The sequence below is a fragment of the Schistocerca gregaria genome, chromosome 5 (genome assembly GCF_023897955.1).
Source record: "Schistocerca gregaria isolate iqSchGreg1 chromosome 5, iqSchGreg1.2, whole genome shotgun sequence".
Lineage (NCBI taxonomy): Eukaryota > Metazoa > Arthropoda > Insecta > Orthoptera > Acrididae > Schistocerca > Schistocerca gregaria.
This window is the reverse complement of record NC_064924.1, coordinates 542,182,451-542,205,567: the sequence shown is the minus strand read 5'-3', so window position 1 is coordinate 542,205,567 and position 23,117 is coordinate 542,182,451. Positions and strand designations below refer to the sequence as shown.

At 39.9% G+C, this 23,117-nt stretch overlaps 1 protein-coding gene across 1 annotated transcript in view; it reads left to right on the top strand.

The window, feature by feature from the left end:
• The window catches only part of LOC126272294 (diacylglycerol O-acyltransferase 1), a 91,306-nt gene that overhangs the window by 53,182 nt on the left and 15,007 nt on the right, over positions 1-23,117 (top strand). The window contains exons 4-7 of the mRNA XM_049975058.1: positions 2,627-2,679; positions 6,439-6,547; positions 7,897-8,040; positions 8,149-8,317. Coding sequence (XP_049831015.1) covers positions 2,627-2,679; positions 6,439-6,547; positions 7,897-8,040; positions 8,149-8,317 — 475 coding nt within the window. The remainder of the gene's footprint in view (positions 1-2,626; positions 2,680-6,438; positions 6,548-7,896; positions 8,041-8,148; positions 8,318-23,117) is intronic.

Here is a 23,117-nt window from a genome sequence, read left to right as displayed (position 1 = left end):
TGTTATTGCACAAGCTACATACACAAAATTCCTAGGTATATGGGTGGATGAGGACTTCAGATGGGAAAAGCATCTAGATGATTTGAGTAAAAAACTAGGCAAATGATGCTATGTGGTAAGAATGCTTTGGGAATGTTGCAACACTGAATCATTGCTGTGTGCCTATTATGCTTATATGAGCAGTTTGCTTAGATATGGTGTGTTCTTTTGGGGAAATACAGGTAAGGCAAAACAAGCTTTCAAACTTCAAAGAAAGATCATTATTAGAATAATGAAAGGGGTTCCCTGTAGTGTGTCATGCAGAGAAATATTTAAATAATTTAAAATGACTCCTCCTAGCTTATACATCTATGAATGTGTCTGCTTTCTGAAAACCTACCTGGAATTATCAACATTAAATAATTGGTTCATAACCATTAAACAAGGAACAGAGATGATTTTTCACAGCCACAGCCACAAAGGAGCACTCTACCGAAAAAGTGTAAACTACCAACCCAAAATACTTTTTAGTGCATTGCCTTTTACAGTAAAGAAAATTAAAGAATTTCATAAATTAAAGGTAGATCTTAAACAATTTTTACTAACACATAGTTTTTATAACATTGAAGTATATCTGAATATGGAAAAGTAATATTATTTATGTATGCTGGTATGAAATATTTATATTTATTATCCAAGTTTTTGTAACAAATTAAATATAAGAAATTATATTGTAGTTAACTACATCCATACAATGTATATTGTTGATGGACGAATAAAGAGATGCAATTGAATGCTTTGCTTCTTAGGTGCCACAAATACTGTCAATGCCTTATTTCCAATATCTTCCCAAGTGAGGACTTTACAGATTCACTCCTCCTGCAATGCTGAAACTCACCAAATCAATTCTGCTTTAAGCCAGTAATAGAAATTAGCCTCTGGTGGTGCGGTAATTATATCTTGCACTTCCGCAGTGCATTGGTAATCTGCTTGCCTTACTGCCAGTGCAAACTTGGTAGCATCTGCTGAAATTCCAGACTAGGAAAAATGGTCTCCACCAGTGCAAACGTGAGGTCTCAACAGTACATCGATGTTGTCGCCAGTGGTCGGCGGAAGGTGCACGTGCCCGTCGACCTGGGACTGGACTGCAGCGACGCACGGATGCACGCCAAGACCGTAGGATCCTACGCAGTGCCGTACGGGACTGCACCACCACTTCCCAGCAAATTAGGGACACTGTTGCTCCTGGTGTATCGGCGAGGACCATTCGCAACCGTCTCCATGAAGCTGGGCTACGGTCCCGCACACCGTTAGGCCGTCTTCCGCTCACGCCCCAACATCGTGCAGCCTGCCTGCAGTGGTGTCGCGACAGGCGTGAATGGAGGGACGAATGGAGACGTGTCATCTTCAGCGATGAGTCGCTTCTGCCTTGGTGCCAATGATGGTCGTATGCGTGTTTGGCACCGTGCAGGTGAGCGCCACAATCAGGACTGCATATGACTGAGGCACACAGGGCCAACACCCGGCATCATGGTGTGGGGAGCGATCTCCTACACTGGCCGTACACCTCTGGTGATCGTCGAGGGGACACTGAATAGTGCACGGTACATCCAAACCGTCATCAAACCCATCGTTCTACCATTCCTAGACCGGCAAGGGAACTTGCTGTTACAACAGGACAATGCACGTCCGCATGTATCCCGTGCCACCCAACGTGCTCTAGAAGGTGTAAGTCAACTACCCTGGCCAGCAAGATCTCCGGATCTGTCCCCCATTGAGCATGTTTGGGACTGGATGAAGCGTCGTCTCACGCGGTCTGCACGTCCAGCACGAACGCTGGTCCAACTGAGGCGCCAGGTGGAAATGGCATGGCAAGTCGTTCCACAGGACTACATCCAGCATATCTAGGATCGTCTCCATGGGAGAATAGCAGCCTGCATTGCTGCGAAAGGTGGATATACACTGTACTAGTGCCGACATTGTGCATGCTCTGTTGCCTGTGTCTATGTGCCTGTGGTTCTGTCAGTGTGATCATGTGATGTATCTGACCCCAGGAATGTGTCAATAAAGTTTCCCCTTCCTGGGACAATGAATTCACGGTGTTCTTATTTCAATTTCCAGGAGTGTAGATGGTACAGTGGGATGTACCCCTCTGCCATGCACTTCAGTGGCTTGCCTAACTATCATAAATCAAAACTGAAAGAGATACTTAATGTAAAATTTCCATTGTAAACACATTAGAAGCTTAAGATAATTCATTGTAGACTAAACACAATTTTCATTAGAAGCTTAAGATAATTCAATGCAGACTAAACACAATTTTCAAACTTAATTTTCTAAACAGGCTAATGACATACTTTAAATTAAGATTTTTATTTTAGAGATTTTAATTTCCTCTTTTACATTTGTTGATCACTTACTAAATAAATCTTCTTTGTACTCCACCTTTTTTTCAATTAATTTGGAACTGACTTCTGTTATGCATATATAATAGCAAAAAGTAAATGTTCACCCTAGTGACTAGTAAGATAATTATGTTGAGTTAAAGCTTCTTATTTTAATGAAAATTTCCTAATATTAAATTGAAGAGTTACACTTAAGTGACGCTTTGTTGATGTAATTGGTCATTTATGTTTCTTCTGTTTAGATTCTGTTGTACCTGTTGTTGTCTGCCTTTTGGTAGAGAAGTCACTTTCTGTTGTAAGTATATTCTGCAGTTTTGATTGCATTTTTAGTGTAACTTTGCAGCAAAAATGTTTAAGTATAACAGTAGATGGGCTTCTAGTTACTATGGGTTAACAAAAGAACAAATGGAGCTGGGCTAGCACACACATTTAAAAGAAATGCAAGTTTTGCTGTGATCTTGAGTGTGCCGAATCTCAAGAGATTGATTCTATGGAAATAGATATTGCTGGATGTCGGGCAATATCAGTAATTAAGTATCACGAAGGATAAGCTACAAAAATATGCATGCAGTACTAAGAAAGTTAAAAAATGCTTTCATCATCTTTCCTTTTATTTCTTCAGAGAAATTTGCAATCTACTATTTCATTTTGAGCTTTCCTTATTAGTCTATAAATTACAAATAGCACTTTGCCATTTGTAATCTGGAATTAAGATAATCAGTGAATTACAGCTGATCTTCTGTCAGGTATTGGTAACACTCATTTTTTTACTTTTTCATGTGGTGTTAAGTTAAACTGTGCAGTTTGTTTATTGGAGCAATAGTGCTTTACAATATGATATGTATTGAAGTGGAGCTCTTTAATCATAAGAAGATGGGTTCTCTTCATGTTTAGCTAAGTTCTGATATTTTATCACACTAGAAAATTCACCCTTTTAGTGTTGTATTTTCTTGTTTTACAGTAAGGTGTAATTTCACACTGGACAGTGGATAATTTGAGATTGAGACCTTAGAAAATGTAAGCAGTTTTCAATAGGATATTCATAGTACAGTTACTTGCTGTTCATACTAACACTTCATTAGACATTGACTGCTTACAAGCCAGTGCCTGTTTGTAGTGGCATTTAGTTGGTGCTACTAACACACTATCTTTGTATCATAACACTTGTTTGTTTGGTAACGATGTTGTTCCAGTGGTACTGAGTTTACAAAGGCTTGTACTTTGACCACTTCTTAACTGTAGGCACTGTACTATTTTCAATATATCCATTGTGGATGACAAACTTTGACTGTGATATAAATTGCAAATTGTACTATTTGTCAACTTTCAAAGCACAGCTATAGAGCAAAAGTTTGGTCATCCAGAACCATGGCTCTCACAATCTCCAAACTAATTCACAACAGACAACCTCTCCTGACAGATGGGTCTCATTGCTGTTCATTCTTTTAGTCTTCCAGTTCATGACTGTGTTTTGATTTCCTTTGGTTATGTAACCCTGTTATTTATCCATTCAAAATCTGTCTGACATCTGCTTGGTTCACAATATAATACCAAATACATAAAAATATCAATACATCCTCAAATTTAGAGAAGTGCCCATTGTACTTCACAAACATACTAAGTTCTTGTGTCCAAAAAGCTTGCAGTATTTGAATTGAAGGAAATCATTTCCTACTGCAGCCCATCGATGGTGGGCACAGGATTTTTTAAAAATCCACTGTTACCATTTAACCATCTTATAACACATCACTGGGACATAAAAGTTGTCTTTCTATTGAAAATGGGACTGAACAATTATCTTCTTAAATTTCTTTATAACAATCACAAAAACATAATGTATACTTCTGACAGTGAAGTGGTAACCTTATGTCATTGGTTGCAGCATGAGCTTTCAAATAGTCTAGTGATGATCACTGGCTGCCTGAAACCAGTAACATAATTGCATTTGAAATGCTTTTGTGATAGTTGCCATAAGCAAATAAAGATACACACTTCCCTAGCCCATGGGTTGAGGCTACCCTGATCTTCCTTCTGAAACTGTGGAAGGCATATCTTTATCCAAATTGATATCAAATTGTTGCTCTCTTGAGCTGTACTTGCAGACAGGTCACATAGCATAGCTGAGGGTGATTGTAAAAAGTTTCAAAAAAAAAGTGACGCTTCGGGTTTGTAAGGAGTGATGCTGCTGGACAGTGGATGGCTGTAAAGAAGTGAATTCTAATGATGAATCATAGTGTGTATTCTGGCAGTGTCATGGAAGGGCGTAGGTTTGTTGGCCGTCTGGAGAACATTACCTGCCTACATACATAGTGCCAACAGTGAAGTACGGGCACGATAACGTTAAAGTATGTGTGTTTTCTTCATGGTTAGTGTGTGGTATTCTTATTGATCTTAATAGAATGCTAAATGCTAAAGAATATGAACATATTTTACACCACTGTGTACTATGTACAGTAAGAAAACAGTTAAGAGACAGCTAGGACATGAGAGATTGTATCTGGATGACAATGTACCCTGTCATAAAGCAACATCTGTGAGGCAGTGGTTTGTGGACAACAACATTACTGAAATGATCTGGCCAGCCCAGAGTCTTGATCTGTATCCAGTGGAACACTCTTTTGGGGTGTCTTTGAACAGTGTCAAACAACACTACCTTCTCTGGTTTTGGATCACGAGTAAGACATTTCTGCCATTCCTCCAGACCTGGACACGTGACTGATATTCCCCAGTAGAATTCAAGTTGTCATGCAGGGGTAGGGTGGACAGACCCCACATTGTTTGCCAATGGCTGTCCAAATACTTCTGATCAGATAGTGAAGGTTAATGTGTTTGGATGGATAGGTGTTTTATTTAAAATTATTCCTCTTTACATGAGTAATGTATACAGGGGAGCTTCCCTTGATTTAGGAATGTATGATAATTGTACTAACTGACTTGATGCTGAAGGTGGGGTAATGGTGGGTGGCTAGATAGCTTAGTCAGCAAGAATATTGCTCACAAAACACGAAGGTCTCAGTTTGAGTTCCAGTTCAGATAACTGCCTTAATGCTGCAAAGTTTCAAAACACTATGCACTGTGCTGCATCATAAAAGATACTTAATACATGCATATGACAGTAATCTAAAAATGTTCATAAAATGAAAAGAATATGAACTCAGTATTTGTTGGTTGCATACAAATGTCACTTTGTTAATCAAGCTGTTGCTCATTGTGAAGGTTTCATTAACTTAAAATTTTTTTCTTTTTTTAACTGACTTAACTTTTAGACGATGGATCTTGTTGGCCTGTATTTTATATCTCCATTGTTACTCTTCTTTGCTCTTCTGAAGTACTTCGGATGGTGACTAATTTTTTAGCAAGTTACAGAAACTTTTGGACAAATTAGTGATTCTTTAACAACAGTCACTTCATTCAGGCGTGGCAACTGTTAATGATGCTGTCAGAGGTCTTGATCTGGTGGGTGACATGTACATCTTACAGATTCCATTATTTTAGCTGCTGTTGCATCTGCCTTGAGAAGCTCACTGCAATACTGGCAAAATACAAACTTTGTGAATTATTATGTTTTGTTTTCATGTTAGACTTCACAAATTAGTTGACATTCAGTTTTCTGTACTGAATATTACTCACTTTGATTTTTTTGTGATATAGAATGGGCATGATGAGTTCCATTTATTGCATAAATGGAAGGTACTGTTAGTTGTGTGTACTGTGGAAGAGAAAAACAGGATCAGTTTTGTAGGTTATTTGTGAGGCTCATTTCTGGAATGGTGCATCTTATTGAGGAAAACTAATTAAAAACACTAATTGGTTACAAACTGACCTACTGTTAAGTTTAAAAATGGCTGACATCAGTAAAAAAAATACTCTGTCCATAAATGTTGGATTTTCTCTTATTCACCATTAGGGACAATTGCTGATTTTTCAGATGCTCATGTTCACAATCCAGAACTAAGTAATACTTAAAGCATTAAGGTACTATTCAATAAATTTAGAAGGTGTAAAAATATAACTGATGTAATCTGCAGTAAATAATTATTGTAATTTTTTGAAGGAAATTATTCCAAATGCTTTTGGGATGTTCATACATGTGGTCAACCTTGTGGTGTTGGTGCTGATTCCTATGGTAACAATCAATGTTAAATCAGGAGCGTTTAGCTTAGGTAAGTCTTTCATCTTATTTTACTTCTTTTTTATGACTTAATATATACACTACATGGTCAAAAGTACCCGGACACCTTGCTGAAAATTACTTAAAAGTTCGTGGCGCCCTCCATCGGTAATACTAGAATTCACCCTTAGCCTTGATGATAGCTTCCACTCTCACAGGCATATGTTCAGTCACGTTTTGGAATGTTTCTTTGGGAATGGCAGCCAATTCTTCATGGAGTGTTGCACTCAGGAGAGGTATTGATGTTGGTTGGTGGGGCCTGGCACAAAGTCAGTGTTCCAAAACATCCCGAAGGTGTTCGGTAGGATTCAGGTCAGGACTCTGTTCAGGCCATGCCATTACATGGATATTATTGCCATGTAATCATTCCACCAGGTGCTCCATTGTGTTGGAAGATGCAATCGACATCCCTGAAATGCTCTTTAACAATGGGAAGCAAGAAGGTGCCTAAAACATCAATATAGGCCTGTGCTGTGATAGTGTCATGCAAAACAACAAGGGGTCAAGCCCCCTGCATGAAAAACTCTAGCACATCATAATACTTTTGCCTCTGAATTTCTGTCGGCACTACTCATGCTGGCAGGTGACGTTCATTGGGCATTCACCATATTCACACCCTGCCATCAGATCGCCACATTGTGTACCATGATTCATCACTCCACACAGTTTTTTCACTTTTCAATGCTTCTTGCACCAATCGAGGTGACGTTTGGCATTTACCGGCATGATGTGTGGCTTATGAGCAGCCATGAAACCAAAGTTTCTTGACCTTACGCCTAACTGTCATAGTACTTGCAGTGGATCATAATACAGTTTGGAATTTCTGTGTGATGGTCTGGATAGCTGTCTGCTTATTACGCATTTTGACCCTCTTCAACTGTTAGCAGTCTGTCAGTCAACAGATTAGGTCAGCCTGCATGCTTTTGTGCTGTATGCGTCCCTTCACATTTCCACTACACTATCACACTGGAAACAGTGGACCTAGTGATGTTCGTGAGTGTGGAAATCTCACGTGACACCCAATCACCTGACCACATTCAAATCCCATGAGTTCTGCGGAGCACCCCGTTCTGCTTTCACTATGTCTAATGACTACTGAGGTCGCTGATATAGAGTACTTGGCAGTAGGTGGCAGCAAAATGTACCTATTATGAAAAATGTATAATTTTGGAGGTGTTCAGATGCTTTTGATCACATATTGCAAGTACACTATTGTAGCCCAAATGATTTTCTTAAGGGATTAAAGTTATAATTTTACTTGACAGTTGACCAGCACAATAAATTGTTTCCTACATACTGTGACTGAATATAGTGTTACTATAAAAATAACTTTTTTCACAGTTGGTGCAACAGCTGTCTGTATGCTATATTCTATATTGTTTTTGAAGCTGTGGTCATATGTACAAGTGAACTTGTGGTGCCGCAGTAGCAGAGCAAATCAAAGAAACACTCTCAGAAGGCAGTCTCTGTCCCTCCAGAACTTTGGTAAACAGCTTTTTCACAACTTGAATTACTGTAGCACTGTGCTTGCCTCTTGTAAAATACTGATTAGCAGTGGGAAATGTTTAATATTAACAAATGGTATCTTTACAGAATCGCTTGGTGTGAAAAATGGAACCATTCACTTCAAAGACAAAAGTCCTCATCCTGATCTAGTTCAGTATCCTGAAAATTTAAATATAAAAGATTTGTATTACTACATATTAGCACCTACTCTATGCTATGAACTTAATTTCCCAAGAACAACAAGGATACGGAAAAGGTACATTATTATTTTTAATTGAACTAATGTAAACAAATTGTTAAAATGAAAGTTAATAGATATCTCACTTTTCGCAATAGGAAAGTCTGAATATTTTGTGACAAATGGCCTTCAGTTACATAATCTAAGGTTTAACCCATACTACCTGATGTAAATGTTCAATTAAATATCAAGCTAGCAAAATTTTAAAGTGCAATTTTAGGATACTTCAGAGATAAGCTTAACTTAAATTGCTCTGGTTGGTGTAGTTCTTAAGTGAATGGTTGGCTTGAGTGTTTGGTGTCAGGCTACTTTCACTCACTTCAGTAATGTTCATGAGCACAATCAGTATTATCTGCATCTATATGCATATTCTGCGTACCAGTGTAGGTGCATGGCAGGGGGTGCATCAGATTGTACCAGTTTTTAGGGTTTCTTCTTCCTGTTCCATTCACATGTGGAGTGTGAGAAGAATGATTGTTTAAATGCATCCGTGTGTGCACTAATTTTTATAATGTTATCATCACAATCCCTTTGTGAGCAATACATAGGGTGTTGCAGTGTATTCCTAGAGCCATAATTTAAAGCCAGTTCTTGAAACTCTGAGTAGACTTTCTCGGGATAGTTTACTTCTACCCTAAAGAGTCTTCCAGTTCAGTTCCTTAAGTATCTCTGTTGACAATCTCCCTCAAATTAAACAAACCTGTGACCATTTGTGCTGCCCTTCTCTGTATACATTAAATATCCCCTATTAGTTCTATTTGGAATGTGTTCCACATGCTTCAGCAGTATTCTAGAACCATTCACATGAGTGATTTCTAAGCACACTCCTTTGTAGACTGATTGCACTTCCACAATATTCTACAAATAAACCAAAGTCTACCACCTGCTTTACCCACAACTGCCCTTAAGTAATCATTCCAATTAACATTCCTACAAAGTGTTGCCCCTAGGTATTGGTAAAAGTTGGCAGATTCCAACAGTGACTCATTCCTACTTAAGTCTTAGGATAGTATGTTTTTTGATTTTGTGAAGTGCAAAATTCTCACATTTAGAGAACATTTAAAGCAAGTTGCCATTCTCTGCACCACTTTCAAATATTAACAAGGTCTGACAGAATATTAATGCAGCTTCTTTCAGATAGTACGTCATCATAGATAACTGCAACATCTGCAAAAACTCTGAGGTTACTGTTAATCTTGTTTTCAAGGTCATCAATATTAAACATGAACAGCAAGGATCCCAACACACTTCACTGGGGCATGCCAGGAGTTAGTTCTACATCTGACAGTGACTCTCCATCAGAGATAACATGTTGTGTCCTCGGTGCTGAAATGTCCACAATCACATCACAAAGTTCGCTTGGTACCCTTGTATGGCCATGCTTTCAACAGTAAGTGTAGATCTGGTATTGAGTCAAATGCTTCAGAGACATCAAGAAATAAAACATTTACCTGAATGCTTTGATACAAAACTTTCAGTATGTCACATGAGAAAAGTGCGAGTTGGGTTCCACATGACTTTTTCTTATGAATTGCTTCTACTACCTACTTGCAGACAGGTGTGACCTGTGCTTTTTTCTCAAAGTCCTGTGCACTGTTCTTTGCTCAAGGGATCTGTGATAGATTATAGTTAAAAGATGGGCAAACTCAGCTGGAAATTCAGTATAGAATCTGACCGGGATTCCAGCTGATCATGGAGCTTTGTACAATTTCAATGATTTCAGCTTCTTCTCAACACAACTGACACTAATACTTAACATACTTCATTCATGTTTTAAATGGTATGAAGGTTAAACTGAGTCAGTTCTCATGAATTTTCCTTAGCAAAGGAATATTTGTAAATGGGTTTAAGTATTTCAGCTTTTCCTTTGCTACTCTGTTTCAGATCCTGTCTCATTTGTTAAGGACTGTACACATACTTTGGTGCCACCAACAGCCTTTATGTATAACCAAAATTTATTCGATTTTGTGAAATACCATTTCACAATATTCTGCTGTGGTAGTCATTGGAGGCATCACACATTGCTCTCTTCACGGCTAATCACATTCCATTTAGCATGTCTGCCTATAGTCCTGTGCTCTTTTTACACCTATTATGCAGTAGTCTGTTTCTTTTAGAAGTTTCTTTACAGTGACTGTATACAATGGAGGATCCCTCTCATTATGAAATGTTCTACTGGGTACATCTTTCCAGTGCACGATCAGTTATTCTTCTAAATTTTAGCCATAGTTCCTCTGCATGTTCCTGGTCTGTGCTGAACTTTTAAAGTTCCTCATTGGCATATGATACCATTTATTATTTTATCTACTTTACTGAACATATATATTTCTGCTTGTTTTAGTTGTCCTTTTACTTTGGTAATCATTGTTGCCACAACCATGTCATGGTCACTGGTACCAGTTTTGATGTGGACATCCTAAAAGAGGTCAGGTCTATTTGTTGCCCTGTAATTTTTCCAATTAACTGTTGGATAATTTAAGTACCCACTGATGATTACAGTATGATTGGGGAACCTATGTACAAGTTAATTAAGGTTTTCTCTAAGGTTTTCTGTTAAATTAGGAGATGAGTCAGGTGGGAGATAGGATCCAATTACCATTTTATGTCCACACATGATATTGAGTCTTGCCCAAACAATCTCACATGCAACTTCAATTTCTATCTTTGTAGATTTGAGTTTCTTGTCTACTGCAACAAATACACCACCTCCATTTCCCATTTGCCTATCCTTTCAATATACATTTAAATTTTCCTCAAAAATCTCACTATCAACTTCAGGTTTGAACCAGATTTCTGTACCTAGTATTATGCGAGCTTCACTCCATTTGTTGACTGCTTCAAACTCTGGCACTTTGTTGTGAAGGCTTTGGTACTTTAGTATTAGGATTTTAATACTCTCACCTACGGGAGGCATCTCTTTTGATCCGTGCTGATAACTCTTGGTTTCCTACAGCTATCATTATCTGGATTAAGAGAGTTGCCTAATCTAAAAACTCTTGTGTTCACCCTACACATAGTGGGCTATCAGAGTAGCTGCTTCTGATATGTAGTGCACACCTGGCACATTTAAGGGGACCCTACAATTAAATGCATAATCTTCAGCTGTCAAGCATCCTCTGCTGAAAAGATCTCTTCTGAACTTTTCTCTCTATTATGGTCTTTAGCTGTGTTTCTCCAGAATCCTTTTTACATATTTCCTAATGTCATCTGTATTCTTTGTCATCATCTCAATCTTCTTACTACTGAAATCAAACAACATCCTTAGTATTTCTCTTTCAATCACCTGTATACAATTCCATATAACTTTGATTTGTCATAATCATGTCTTCCATTTCAGTTTGATGATTGATTCATTAGGTCATACTAGTCACTTCTAAGAATTCTCAGCATGAATAAATGAATGAAAAAGTAGGTCTTCATTGTTCATTGAACAACTCTGCCTTTCAATGGTTTTGTATAAGAAGTTTGTGTCTGACCATCACAAACTGGTGACTGGTAAACTGATAGTAAACTCTCCTTTCCAGTAAACCATAACTTACTTTCAAGAAATTTATTTAGATCACCAAAACAACTACAGAGCATTTGCTTTGATCATTTTGTTGTATGTCCATTGAGTCACTATTATTAGCTAACTCCAAATACAAAAATCATCAAATGATTGTAACTTTTCATTGTTAACAGGCACTTTTCATGTTATGGCCACACAACATTATCCTTTTAAAGTATATTTTCACACTTGCCCTTTCGAAGTACTTTAATCTGTTCCTGTTTACTGGCATCAGAGGCAAAAAGTAAAATTTCATGATCGGAATGGAGGAGATTCAGATCTGTTCAGTTAACAAAAGTTACTTTTTAAGTTCAGTTTAGTGAACTGAGAACTATATATAATGCATCTAGATTTACTTCCAGTGATATGGTTTCCCTTATTTAATTTCACTGAAGTCAAAATTTCCTATGATATTAACCATTTGCACTATGTAATGTAGACACTGGCACATCTGTATGCACTTATTTAAGTCACTGCTGCCTGAGCAGTGAGTACAGAAACGAGAATTGCACAAATCTCTTCATGGAAAAATGAGACAGCTGATCAACAATTAAGATCTACAATTAAACAGTGTCATTTCATTTAAATATAGTTACATAAACATTAAAATACAAAACTTTCCCATTGTGCAAAGTTTATTTTGGAATTTGTTAGGATGGACTATTTCCATGACTTGAATTGTTTACAAATGAATCACTGTCATCAAAATCATTGACATTTTAATCATTGTTACTGTCCATTTCTCTTATACATTCCTTTAAAAACTCTACAATCCTTCCTCAGAAAGGACTGCATGTGAAGTACTAGTCATTTCACACTTACTAACTTGAAGGTAACCCCTCTCTCAACAGAACTGCTACAGTTACACAGGCTTCGCTGGATAGCAGTGCTATGCAGCATTGATGACTAGAACAGTCAGATATGTGAATGGAGCATTGAGAGCTACAAAAAAATCTTGAGTGAGGCTTGACACAAGAATGTAAAATAAAATTCACATTGTCTAGTACGTCTCAAAATCCTAATTAAACTTCCAAAACCTATTTCACCCAGACAGTCTGAAAAAGTTTAAACACTCGGAGCATTGATGAATATCTTCATAAGAGAGCACTTTATAATGTTAGTCTCTTACATTTTGGTGGGGTGGTAATGACACATGCCCTACCAGGGGTAATATGATTTCATACTTGTACAATCACAATTTCTATTCCACTTAGGATTGGGCTTTTTTGTAATCTGAAGAGCAAGTGCAGCTAGAGCTAATTGTCATGAAATCAAAAATCAGTGTTTTGTTCACATTGGAACAAACGTGTAGGTGTTCCACCACCCACTCTCTGTGACCCCTCCCGGGGCAAATTTGACGTTTTACATCAAATCTTTTTTACTCAATTGTTGGCCAGCTCTTGAGAGGCTACTCCACTCCCTAATAAACTTTTATGATCAAGGAGACCTCCAACATGCGGCATTCTTACCTCTGCCATCCTCATATTGGCCACACTAGGTTGACTCATGTGTTTTTTTTACTTTGCAATGAGGGGCCTCTCCTCTCCCGCCCCCCTCCCCCCAGCCATCTCTTTATAGTTGTGGGACTCCCCTTACACACCACAGATCTCCAGCCTTTGGAGAGCTACTTCCCTTTCCAAGCTGCAAGTCTCTACTTTTTTTCCTTTCTTCCCTTCCATGTGAAGGTCTCCATGGTTCTGATTGTGCTTAGATCTGTGCATCATCTTGGACACTTGTTTTCTTTCTGTCATCCTACAACTTTTTAATCTTAACTATAGGGCCCCATTGTTGGTTTGACTTAATACTCATTTTCAAATTTTACAGGTGTACATATTGTGCAGAAAAGGTCACCCAGTGCAGTGTATATTCCAGATTTTTGGTCCTTTCATCCTTTGCACCCTTCTCTTGTGAAGGTACTGTGCCCAAAACCGAGCACAGTAGCCATTCCATTGTGTAGGGTGGGTGGCAGAGTGGTGGCGGGCAGCATGGTCATAAGGTACTTGTGTGGTGGTAGCCCCATCTACTACACGGGGATGGCACTGTTGGTGCCCAAGCTGGAAAAAACACACACACACACACACACACACACACACACACCAAAGGAATCTCTGAGAAATGGTTTGCTGGCCAGGTAACTATTGGTGTGGCTGTGTGGGGAGAGCCCTCATTTGGAGAGGGCAGTACCATGGAGAAAGATTTGCAGATGAAGTGAATTAATCTTTCTTCTGAAACTTCCTGGCAGATTAAAACTGTGTGCCTGACAGAGACTCTAACTCAGGACCTTTGCCTTTCACGGGCAAATGCTCTACCATCTGAGCACTTGCCCGCGAAAGACAAAGGTCCTGAGTTCAAGTCTCGGTTGGGCACACAGTCTTAATCTGCCAGGAAGTTTCATATCGGTGCACACTCAGCTGCAGAGTGAAAATCTCATTCTGGAATCTTTCTTCTGCTGGTGGCTGAAAGGCTGCAGCAATCTCTTCAAATGAGAAAGATCATTATAAGGCAGACAGAGAATAGAAACGAGAGACGTCTGGGTGTGAAAATTTTTGTAGCGGTTCCACCTACTTTACTTTCTTAGTTTGTTGTCCTTGGTGTTGATATACTGGCTGAAAAATGGGGTGTTGAAGTCAAACATGGTCTACTTTAAATGATGTAGCCAACAAAGACTCAGTTGTTTTTCACAGTGCTTTAATTTCACTTTTCGCAACCCCCCCAAATCCACATTTAATATGACAAATGCACTATTGTTTAACTTTCAATAAGCCTCATTAATAGTTTCCAGGTGAACCTCCAGATACTGTTAAAATAGTTTACTGTTAAACGTCTATGAGCAGCAAAAACACAACCACATAATTGACAGTTCTTTCAGAATAATCAGGTACATATGGAACACACACTGTCATTGCTTTAACATATGGCCTTCTGGTGTAAAACTTATTTCGCTGTTAAGTTGTTTCGCTGTTAAGTTGTTTCGCTGTTAAGTTGTTTCGCTGTTAAGTTGTTTCGCTGTTAAGTTGTTTCGCTGTTAAGTTGTTTCGCTGTTAAGTTGTTTCGCTGTTAAGTTGTTTCGCTGTTAAGTTGTTTCGCTGTTAAGTTGTTTCGCTGTTAAGTTGTTTCGCTGTTAAGTTGTTTCGCTGTTAAGTTGTTTCGCTGTTAAGTTGTTTCGCTGTTAAGTTGTTTCGCTGTTAAGTTGTTTCGCTGTTAAGTTGTTTCGCTGTTAAGTTGTTTCGCTGTTAAGTTGTTTCGCTGTTAAGTTGTTTCGCTGTTAAGTTGTTTCGCTGTTAAGTTGTTTCGCTGTTAAGTTGTTTCGCTGTTAAGTTGTTTCGCTGTTAAGTTGTTTCGCTGTTAAGTTGTTTCGCTGTTAAGTTGTTTCGCTGTTAAGTTGTTTCGCTGTTGCCATTCTAACCAACACTGGTTCATTGTCTGAAACTTCGCCATAGAATGACTGTCTCGTGACCAAAAATTAGACCTTCATATATCATCACAATAATAGGTGCTGAAACTACGCATTGTTCAAAATTTAATTTACAGAAATTACAATTTAAACTTAACTCGCTAGATTAACAGAATACATCAAAAAATTCCATGTTTTTAACAGTTTCTTCTACAGGGGTTAAGCCAAACTATTTGTTTAAATCATGAAATTATCAAATATAGTTCCATATTGTGTGTTGTGGTCTTCAGTCCTGAGACTGGTTTGATGCAGCTCTCCATGCTACCCTACCCTGTGCAAGTTTCATCATCTCCCAGTACCTACTGCAACCTACATCCTTCTGAATCTGCTTAGTGTATTCATCTTTTGTCTCCCTCTACGATTTTTATTCTCCACGCTGCCCTCCAATGTTAAATTCGTGATCCCTTGAGGCCTCAGAACATGTCCTACCTACCGCTCCCTTCTTCTTGTCCTGTTGTGCCACAGTCTTCTCCTCCCCAATTCTATTCAGTACCTCCTCATTAGTTACGTGATCTACCCATTTAATCTTCAGCATTCTTCTGTAGCACCACATTTTGAAAGCTTCTATTCTCCTCCTGTCCAAACTATTATCATCCATGTTTCACTTCCATACATGGATACACTCCATACAAATACTTACTTTCAGAAATGACTTCCTGACTCTTAAATCTATACTCGATGTTAACAAATTTCTCTTCTTCGGAAACGCTTCCCTTCCCTTCCCTTCCCTTGCCATTGCCAGTCTACATTTTATATCTTCTCTACTTCGACCAACATCAGTTATTTTGCTCCCCAAATAGCAAAACTCCTTTACTACTTTAAGTGTCTCATTTCCTAATCTAATTCCCATAAACAATGCTTTTGACAAAACTGTTAATTACTTTGGAATTAAGGTCTGGCTTTTCTAACATGTTTTAGAATATAGTCAAATACTTGAAGAAGACTATTAATTGTTCCTCCAAATGTTTATAACTAGTACAGAATTTATATTTGCTTATGTTGACAACAGAATTCAAGTTAAGAAACAATTACTGATTTCACCCTATAACAAAAGATACTAACTAGGAATAGTCAAAATAAATTAGAAAATAAACATTATATTCTTTACAACTGAAGACCAATCTTTCTCTTTTATGGAAATGCAGATTGTATTAACGTATGTTAATGGTAAAGAAGTCATATTTGTCTTGTTATTTAGTGTGCAGAAGAGCTGATAGGGACTCCTTTCTGGATATGAAGCCTCTATTTTTTGTTGAACATCTGGAGTACGAGTTTGAGTGACAGCATTGTCCAAAATGCTCAATTGGGGTCAGTCCTTATTCAGATGGCATCCCCAGCCCAGACCTAGGTGTTACTTGCCTGTGACAAGCTGGGTGACGTTCCTGTTTCAGTCCCCATAACAGCTTCAAAATGGTCCAGGGAGTTTATTTTTGATTGTGACCTGCTGCTGCAGTCAAACAATGAGCTATGAGCAAATTTAGAATGACGTGGTCTTCACTTTGACCAGCATGTCTATAAGGGGCCTAAAGATAACAGGGTTGACACCGGTGTCTTAATCTTGGCATTTGAGGGTGACTCATTACTTGAAAAGGTCAAGGTGATGGTATACCTCTGTGACATCAAACCAAATGCCCCTCTCCCTATGTGGTGCTTTAAATGCTGGAAATTAGAGCATGTCTTCCTGGTGCACTTCCATGCCACATGTAGAGATAGCAGATATCAACTGTATCTGAATACCCCATGTGCCATGTCACACGTGTAGAGCAACTGTGGAGAGCACTACTCCCCCTGCTCACCAGACTCCATTGTAGTACAAAATAAGTGGAAAATTAAAGTGTAAAAGACCCCAGACAGGCTGTTTTACTGCGAGGTTGAACTGAAATATGAAGTTGCATCCCATTGGCTTGACATCTCTGTGCGCTGCAGCTACGTCATCGTCACCCTTACTTGCATCTTTGCCTTGTACAGTGAGCCCTCAGGGTGGCCAGAATGCATCTGTCCCCTTAGTGCTAGATGGCATACTTTCTCTCATTGTTACCAAAGCACCTACTTTGGGAGCAATAACCCCCCCCCCTCTCCCCCAGCCAGAGAAGCAACAGCCTCCCCTGGCTCCTATTGCATGGAAGGGGTCCTTTGGCACTCTTTCTTCCAATTTGTCCACCAATGACATAGTGGACACTCACCAGTGACTGAAGGAGCCACAAGCTGCTGGATGAAGGGCTTCATGGTGTTCCTCCATGCCTGAAGCTGAAGCTGCTTTGGAGAAGTCCTCCCAGCATGCCCCTACATAGAAGTGAGAGAGCAAGCAGGTGATGTAGTAGTCTGCTAAGAAACAGGAAACTCCAGTGGTCCCCATACCACCACTTGTGACAAAGCAAGCTGGGATATTTTTACTTCCCCTCTTGCTTTGCCATCTGTTTACTTAAATTGGTTTTTAATTTTTGACTAATTACTGTTAACATAAATGAGTATAACCTGCATTTCCATAAAAAGTGTGACTGCACCCCCCCCCCCCCCCCCCCAGTTTTAAAGAAGATTGCACCAGATCTAATTTTGTGCTTAGTTTTATGTATGTAACTGATTCCCTAATTTATTTTGACTATTCCTAGTTAGTTTCTTTCGTTATAAAGTGAAATCAGTAATTGTTCTGTAACTTGAATTCTATTGTTGACTTATAAACAAATATAAATTCTGTGCTAATTATAAACATTTGGGAGACAAAACAATAGCATTCTGTAAGTGTTTATTTGGCTCTATTCAAAAACATGTTAAAAAACCAGCCCTTAATTAATTGCAAAGTAATCAACAGTTTTGTCAAAAGTGTTGTGTAATATTTGTTAATTTCATCATTTAAACAAATAATTTGGCCTAACCCTTGTTAAAAGGAACAAATTTTTCGATGTATTCAGTTAGTTTAATGAGTTGTGTTTTTTTAATTGTAATTTCTGTAAATTTAACTTCGAAAATATTCATACCTAGGGCCTGATTTTTGGTCCCGAGACAGTCTGTCCATGGCAGTTTTTCAGACAAGAACCTGTGTTGGTTAGAACAATAATGCATCAAATTAACTGCGAAATAAGTTTAACACAATTAGGCCATGTATTAAAACAATGTGTGTCTGTTCAATATGTACTGCAATATTCTGTAAGACTTGGGAACTATGTGGTTAGGTTTTTATGGCTCGTAGATGTTAGATATTAAACTGTTGTAGCAGTATGTTGATGTTTAACTGCAAATTATTAATGAGGCTTATTGAAAGTTACACAATAGTGCACTGGCCATAAAACTGTGTATTATTGTGGCATTGTGAATAGTGAAAGTAAATATCTGTGGAACAGAAATGTGCACCTGTCAGCTACATTGTTTAAAGTAGTCAGTGTTTGACTTCAGTTTTTTTAAACAATATAGCAACACAGTACATACACTGAGGAGACAAATGAAGGGAAAAAAAAGAAAAGGCAGGTGATCCATTGCACACTCCCTATCAGTTCTGCATCAGAGGATGAGTTGGAGATTTTAGCTTCCCCTGAGGACCTGACTCTTGATGACTTTCTAGCCACAATGAAAATGAAGATAAATACTCATCTGGTGGTGACAGATGACCCAGAGACATAATCTGCCTCCTTGATCCCTTCATCCCATCGCAGACGACACAGTGTCACCCTCCAGTGGAACTCTGGTGGTTTTTTCTCCCACCTGGCTGAGTTATGACAGCTTTTAAGTGTTACACCTGCTTTTTGAGTTGCCCTTCAGGAAACTGCTTTCCTGCAGTGTGGACCCCCACTCTTCATGACTATTGGTGGTACTGTAAGAACTGTACTGTCTGTGACACTGCCAGATGGGGTCTCAACGTTTCCTAATTTTGGGAGATTTTAATGCCTATAACGCCTTTTGAGATGGCACCTTGCATACGGGCCAAGGTAGAGATGTTGAAACTTGAAGGTCTCAGTTCAACCTCTGCCTTTTAAATACTGGGCCCCAATACATTTCATTGTGACTCATGGTAGTTAATCAGCCATTGATTTATCACTTTGCAGCTCAGGGCTTCTCCCATCTGTCCACTTGAGAGCCCACAATGTCTTGTGTGGTAGTAACCACTTCCCCATCTTCCTGGCACTCCCTCAGAATCATAGTGAGGAGCCTTCACCTCTGCTGTCACCATTGAATCTCACCCACATGTTACCATCAACGTGGTGGCTGAGCAGGTCACTTGAAAGATTATTTCTGTGGTGGTAAACACTATCACATTTTCATTCAGGTGCCCACCGGCTAAAGACAATACCTTGGTGGTCGCTGGAAATTGCTGAGGCAATTAGACCATAGATGGCCTCTACAGCTACATATGTGGCACCCTTCCCTGAAGCACCTAATAGATTTTAAACAGCTCCATGCCTGTTTTTGCCAGCTTATAAAAAGATGGAAACAGAACTGTTAGGAGAGGTATATCTCGATCATTAGGTGCCATATGTCACCTCCCCAAGTCTGGATGAAGAACAGATGTGCTTTTGGGTACCAGACCCCAACAGGTGTCCTTGGCATTAACATCAATTTGCATGTTACCTGCTGATGCAAATGCGATTGCCAAGCACTATGCGAGAGCATCTGTGTCGCCAAATTAGCCCCTGTTCTTTTGCACCCTCAAATGGAGAATGGAAGGGAAGGTCCTCTCGTTCACTACACACCACAGTGAGCCCTATAATGCCCCATTTACAGAGTGGGAGCTCCTCAGTGCCCTTGCCGTTTGCCCCGACACAGCTCCTGGACCAGATTGGATCCACAGTCGGATGAGTAAACATCTCTTGTCTGACAAGTGACATCTCCTTGTCATCTTCAACTGGATCTGGTGCAATGGCATCTTTCCGTCGCGATGGTGGGAGAGCACCATCATTGCTGTGCTTGAATTTGGTAAAACCCAGCATGATGTGGATAGCTATTGGCCCATCAGCCTCGCCAATGTTCTTTGTAAGCTTCTAGAATGTATGGTGTGTTGGTGGTTGGGTTGGGTCCTGGAGTTACAAGGCCTACTGGCTGCATGCCAGGGAGGTTTCCACCAGGGTTGCTCTACCACTGATAACCTTGTGTCCCTTAGATCTGCCATCCAAACAGACTTTCCCAGATCCCAACACATGATTGCTGTCACTTTTGATTTACGAAAAGCTTAGACACGACCTGGCAACATCATATCCTTGCCATGTTATAGGAGTGGGTCTCCCGGGGCCCGCTCTCAATTTTTTATCAAAAATTTCCTGTCTCTGTACTTTCCGTGTCAAAGTTAGTGCCTCCCATAGTGCCACCCCATCCAGGGGAAAGGGGTCTTACAGGGCTCTGTGTAGAGTGTATCTCTATTTTTAGTGGCCATTAACTGTCTAGCAGCAGTGGTGGGGTTGTCACTCACCTTCTCCATATGCAGATGACTTAAGTGTTTTTTACTGCTCCTTCAGTACTGGTATTGCTGAGTGGTGCCTACAGGGAGCCATCCTCAAGGCAGTCAATGGGCTCTAGCCCACGGCTTTCAGTTTTCAGCCTCAAAGTCATGTCATGCACTTCTGTCGGCGTCGTACCATTCATCCGGAACCATAACTTTATTTTAATGATGATCCACTAGCTGTAGTGGAGACATAGCAATTCTTAGGACTGATTTTGATGCCTGATTGATTTAGCTTCATCACCTTTGTCAGCTTAAGTGGAAGTGTTGGCAGCACATCAATGCCCTCCGCTGCCTAAGCAACACCAACTGGGGTGCAGATCGCTCCATGCTGCTGCAGATCTACAGAGCCCTTGGCTATGGGAGTGTGATTTATGGTTCAGCGGCGCCATCAGTGTTGAATTTACTTGACCCAGTGCACCACTGCAGAGTTAAACTAGTGACAAGAGCTTTTAGGATGAGTCCAGTGACCAGTGTACTGATGGAGGCTGTAGTCCCTCCATTGGAGATCAGATGTGCACAACTGCTGGTCAGTTACGTTGCACACATTTGTAACTCTCCTGAGCATCCTAATTACTGTCTCCTTTTCTCAACCATGGTGGTTCATCTCCCGCATCAGCAACCCAGGTCAGAGCTTATGACTGCAGTTCGCGTTCAGCCCCTTCTGTTGGAACTGAAGTCCTTTCCTTTACAATCTCTCCTCTAGGTCCATACATGTACACCTCCATGGTGTAAACACAGTCTGGAGCTTTGCCTGGACCTTTCCCATGGCCCTCAGGACTCAGATAACCCTGCAGCTCTTGGTCCTCTACATGCATCAGGGCCATGAAGTAGTGTACACTGACAGCTTGATGGCTGATGGTCACGTAGGCTTCATGTATGATTGTGGAGGACATACTGAACAGCCCTCCTTGCCAGATGGCTGCAGTGTTTCCACTGCAGAGCTGGCTGTCATGTCTCGTGCCTAGAGCATATCTGCTCATGCCTTGGCGAGTCACTTCTTCTGCGCACTGACTCCTTGAGCTGCCTACAAGCTATTGCCAGTGCTACTCCACCATCCTTTGGTAGCGACCATCCAGGAGTCCATCTGTGCTGTGGAATGGTCCAGTCATTTAGTGGTTTTTGTCTGGACCCCAGGACATGTCAGACTCCCAGAAATGAACTAGCTGACAGGCTGGCCAAACAGATGTCACAAAAACTGCTTCTGGAGATTAGAATCTCTGAAACTGACATATGTTCAATATTATGCCACAAGGTTTTTCAACCTTGGGAGATGGAATGGCATAACAGTACATACAACAAACTGCTTCTCATTGAGGAGACTATGAATGTGTGGAAGTCTTCCAAGTAAGCGTTTCGCAGGGACTCTGTGGTTCTCCATCAGCTCCACATTGACCATGCCCATGGCTACCTCCTGCACTGTGTCGTTGCAGTGCCCAATTGCCAGTGGCCTATATTCTGATGCACTGTCCTACTTTGACTGCCCTGCGACAAAATCTTTGGTTACCCGACTTGTTGCTTCTACATTTATCTGACAACACCTCATAGGCTGATTTAGTTTTAACTATGAGAGTGGGTTTTATACTTCTATGTAAGTTTTAACACATGTCCTTCACCCTAGTACTTCTAGGAAGGAGGTTTTAATGTGTTGCAGTGTGGCTAGCTTCTCCTTTCTATTCTCATGGTCAGCCAGTCATGGTAATCAGCTTTCTTGTTTTAATCTCTTCTACCTGTTTCTTGTGTCTCTGTGGTTTTCTTGTCCCCTTTTGTTGCCGTTCCATTGTTCTTGTGGTTCTTTTCTTTTCTTTGTGTTTTGTGTTGTAAGTCTCATTTGTTTTATTCTCACCCTTGTGGTATTTTCATTCAGAACAACAGAAGCAGTTTGGTCCCTGCCCCTCCCCCCTCTTTTAAACCAATCAGACAACTTGCACTTTGTTCAGCTTCCCACAAGTCCAAGAAAAGGGTGTCCCACAGGGCTTTGTGTTGAGCATCACTCATCACAATCAGTAGGCTAATGACTGCTGCTGGGCCACTGATGACATGCCTTGTCTGTCGTCAATTTTTTCAATTTCGTACAGCTCCCACTTTGTAGCCATTGCTCAAATGCTATCAGTCAGGCCTCTGTGTTGGCTCTTTCCCATGATTTCCAATTCTCTCTTACAAATGCAAGGGTCATATATTTCTGCCATCACACCAAGGTATATCCTGACACAGAACTCTACTTTAGTATCCAGCCCCTGGATGTTGTATCACTGTCCCATTTCTTGGGGCTACTTTTAGATAAAAAGCTGACTGGGTTGCCACATATTTATCACCTGAAGGCTAGCTATGTGTGGTAGTTTATTCAAGGTGCAGATAATGCTACTCTTACCTGTATTTACCGGGCTCTTAT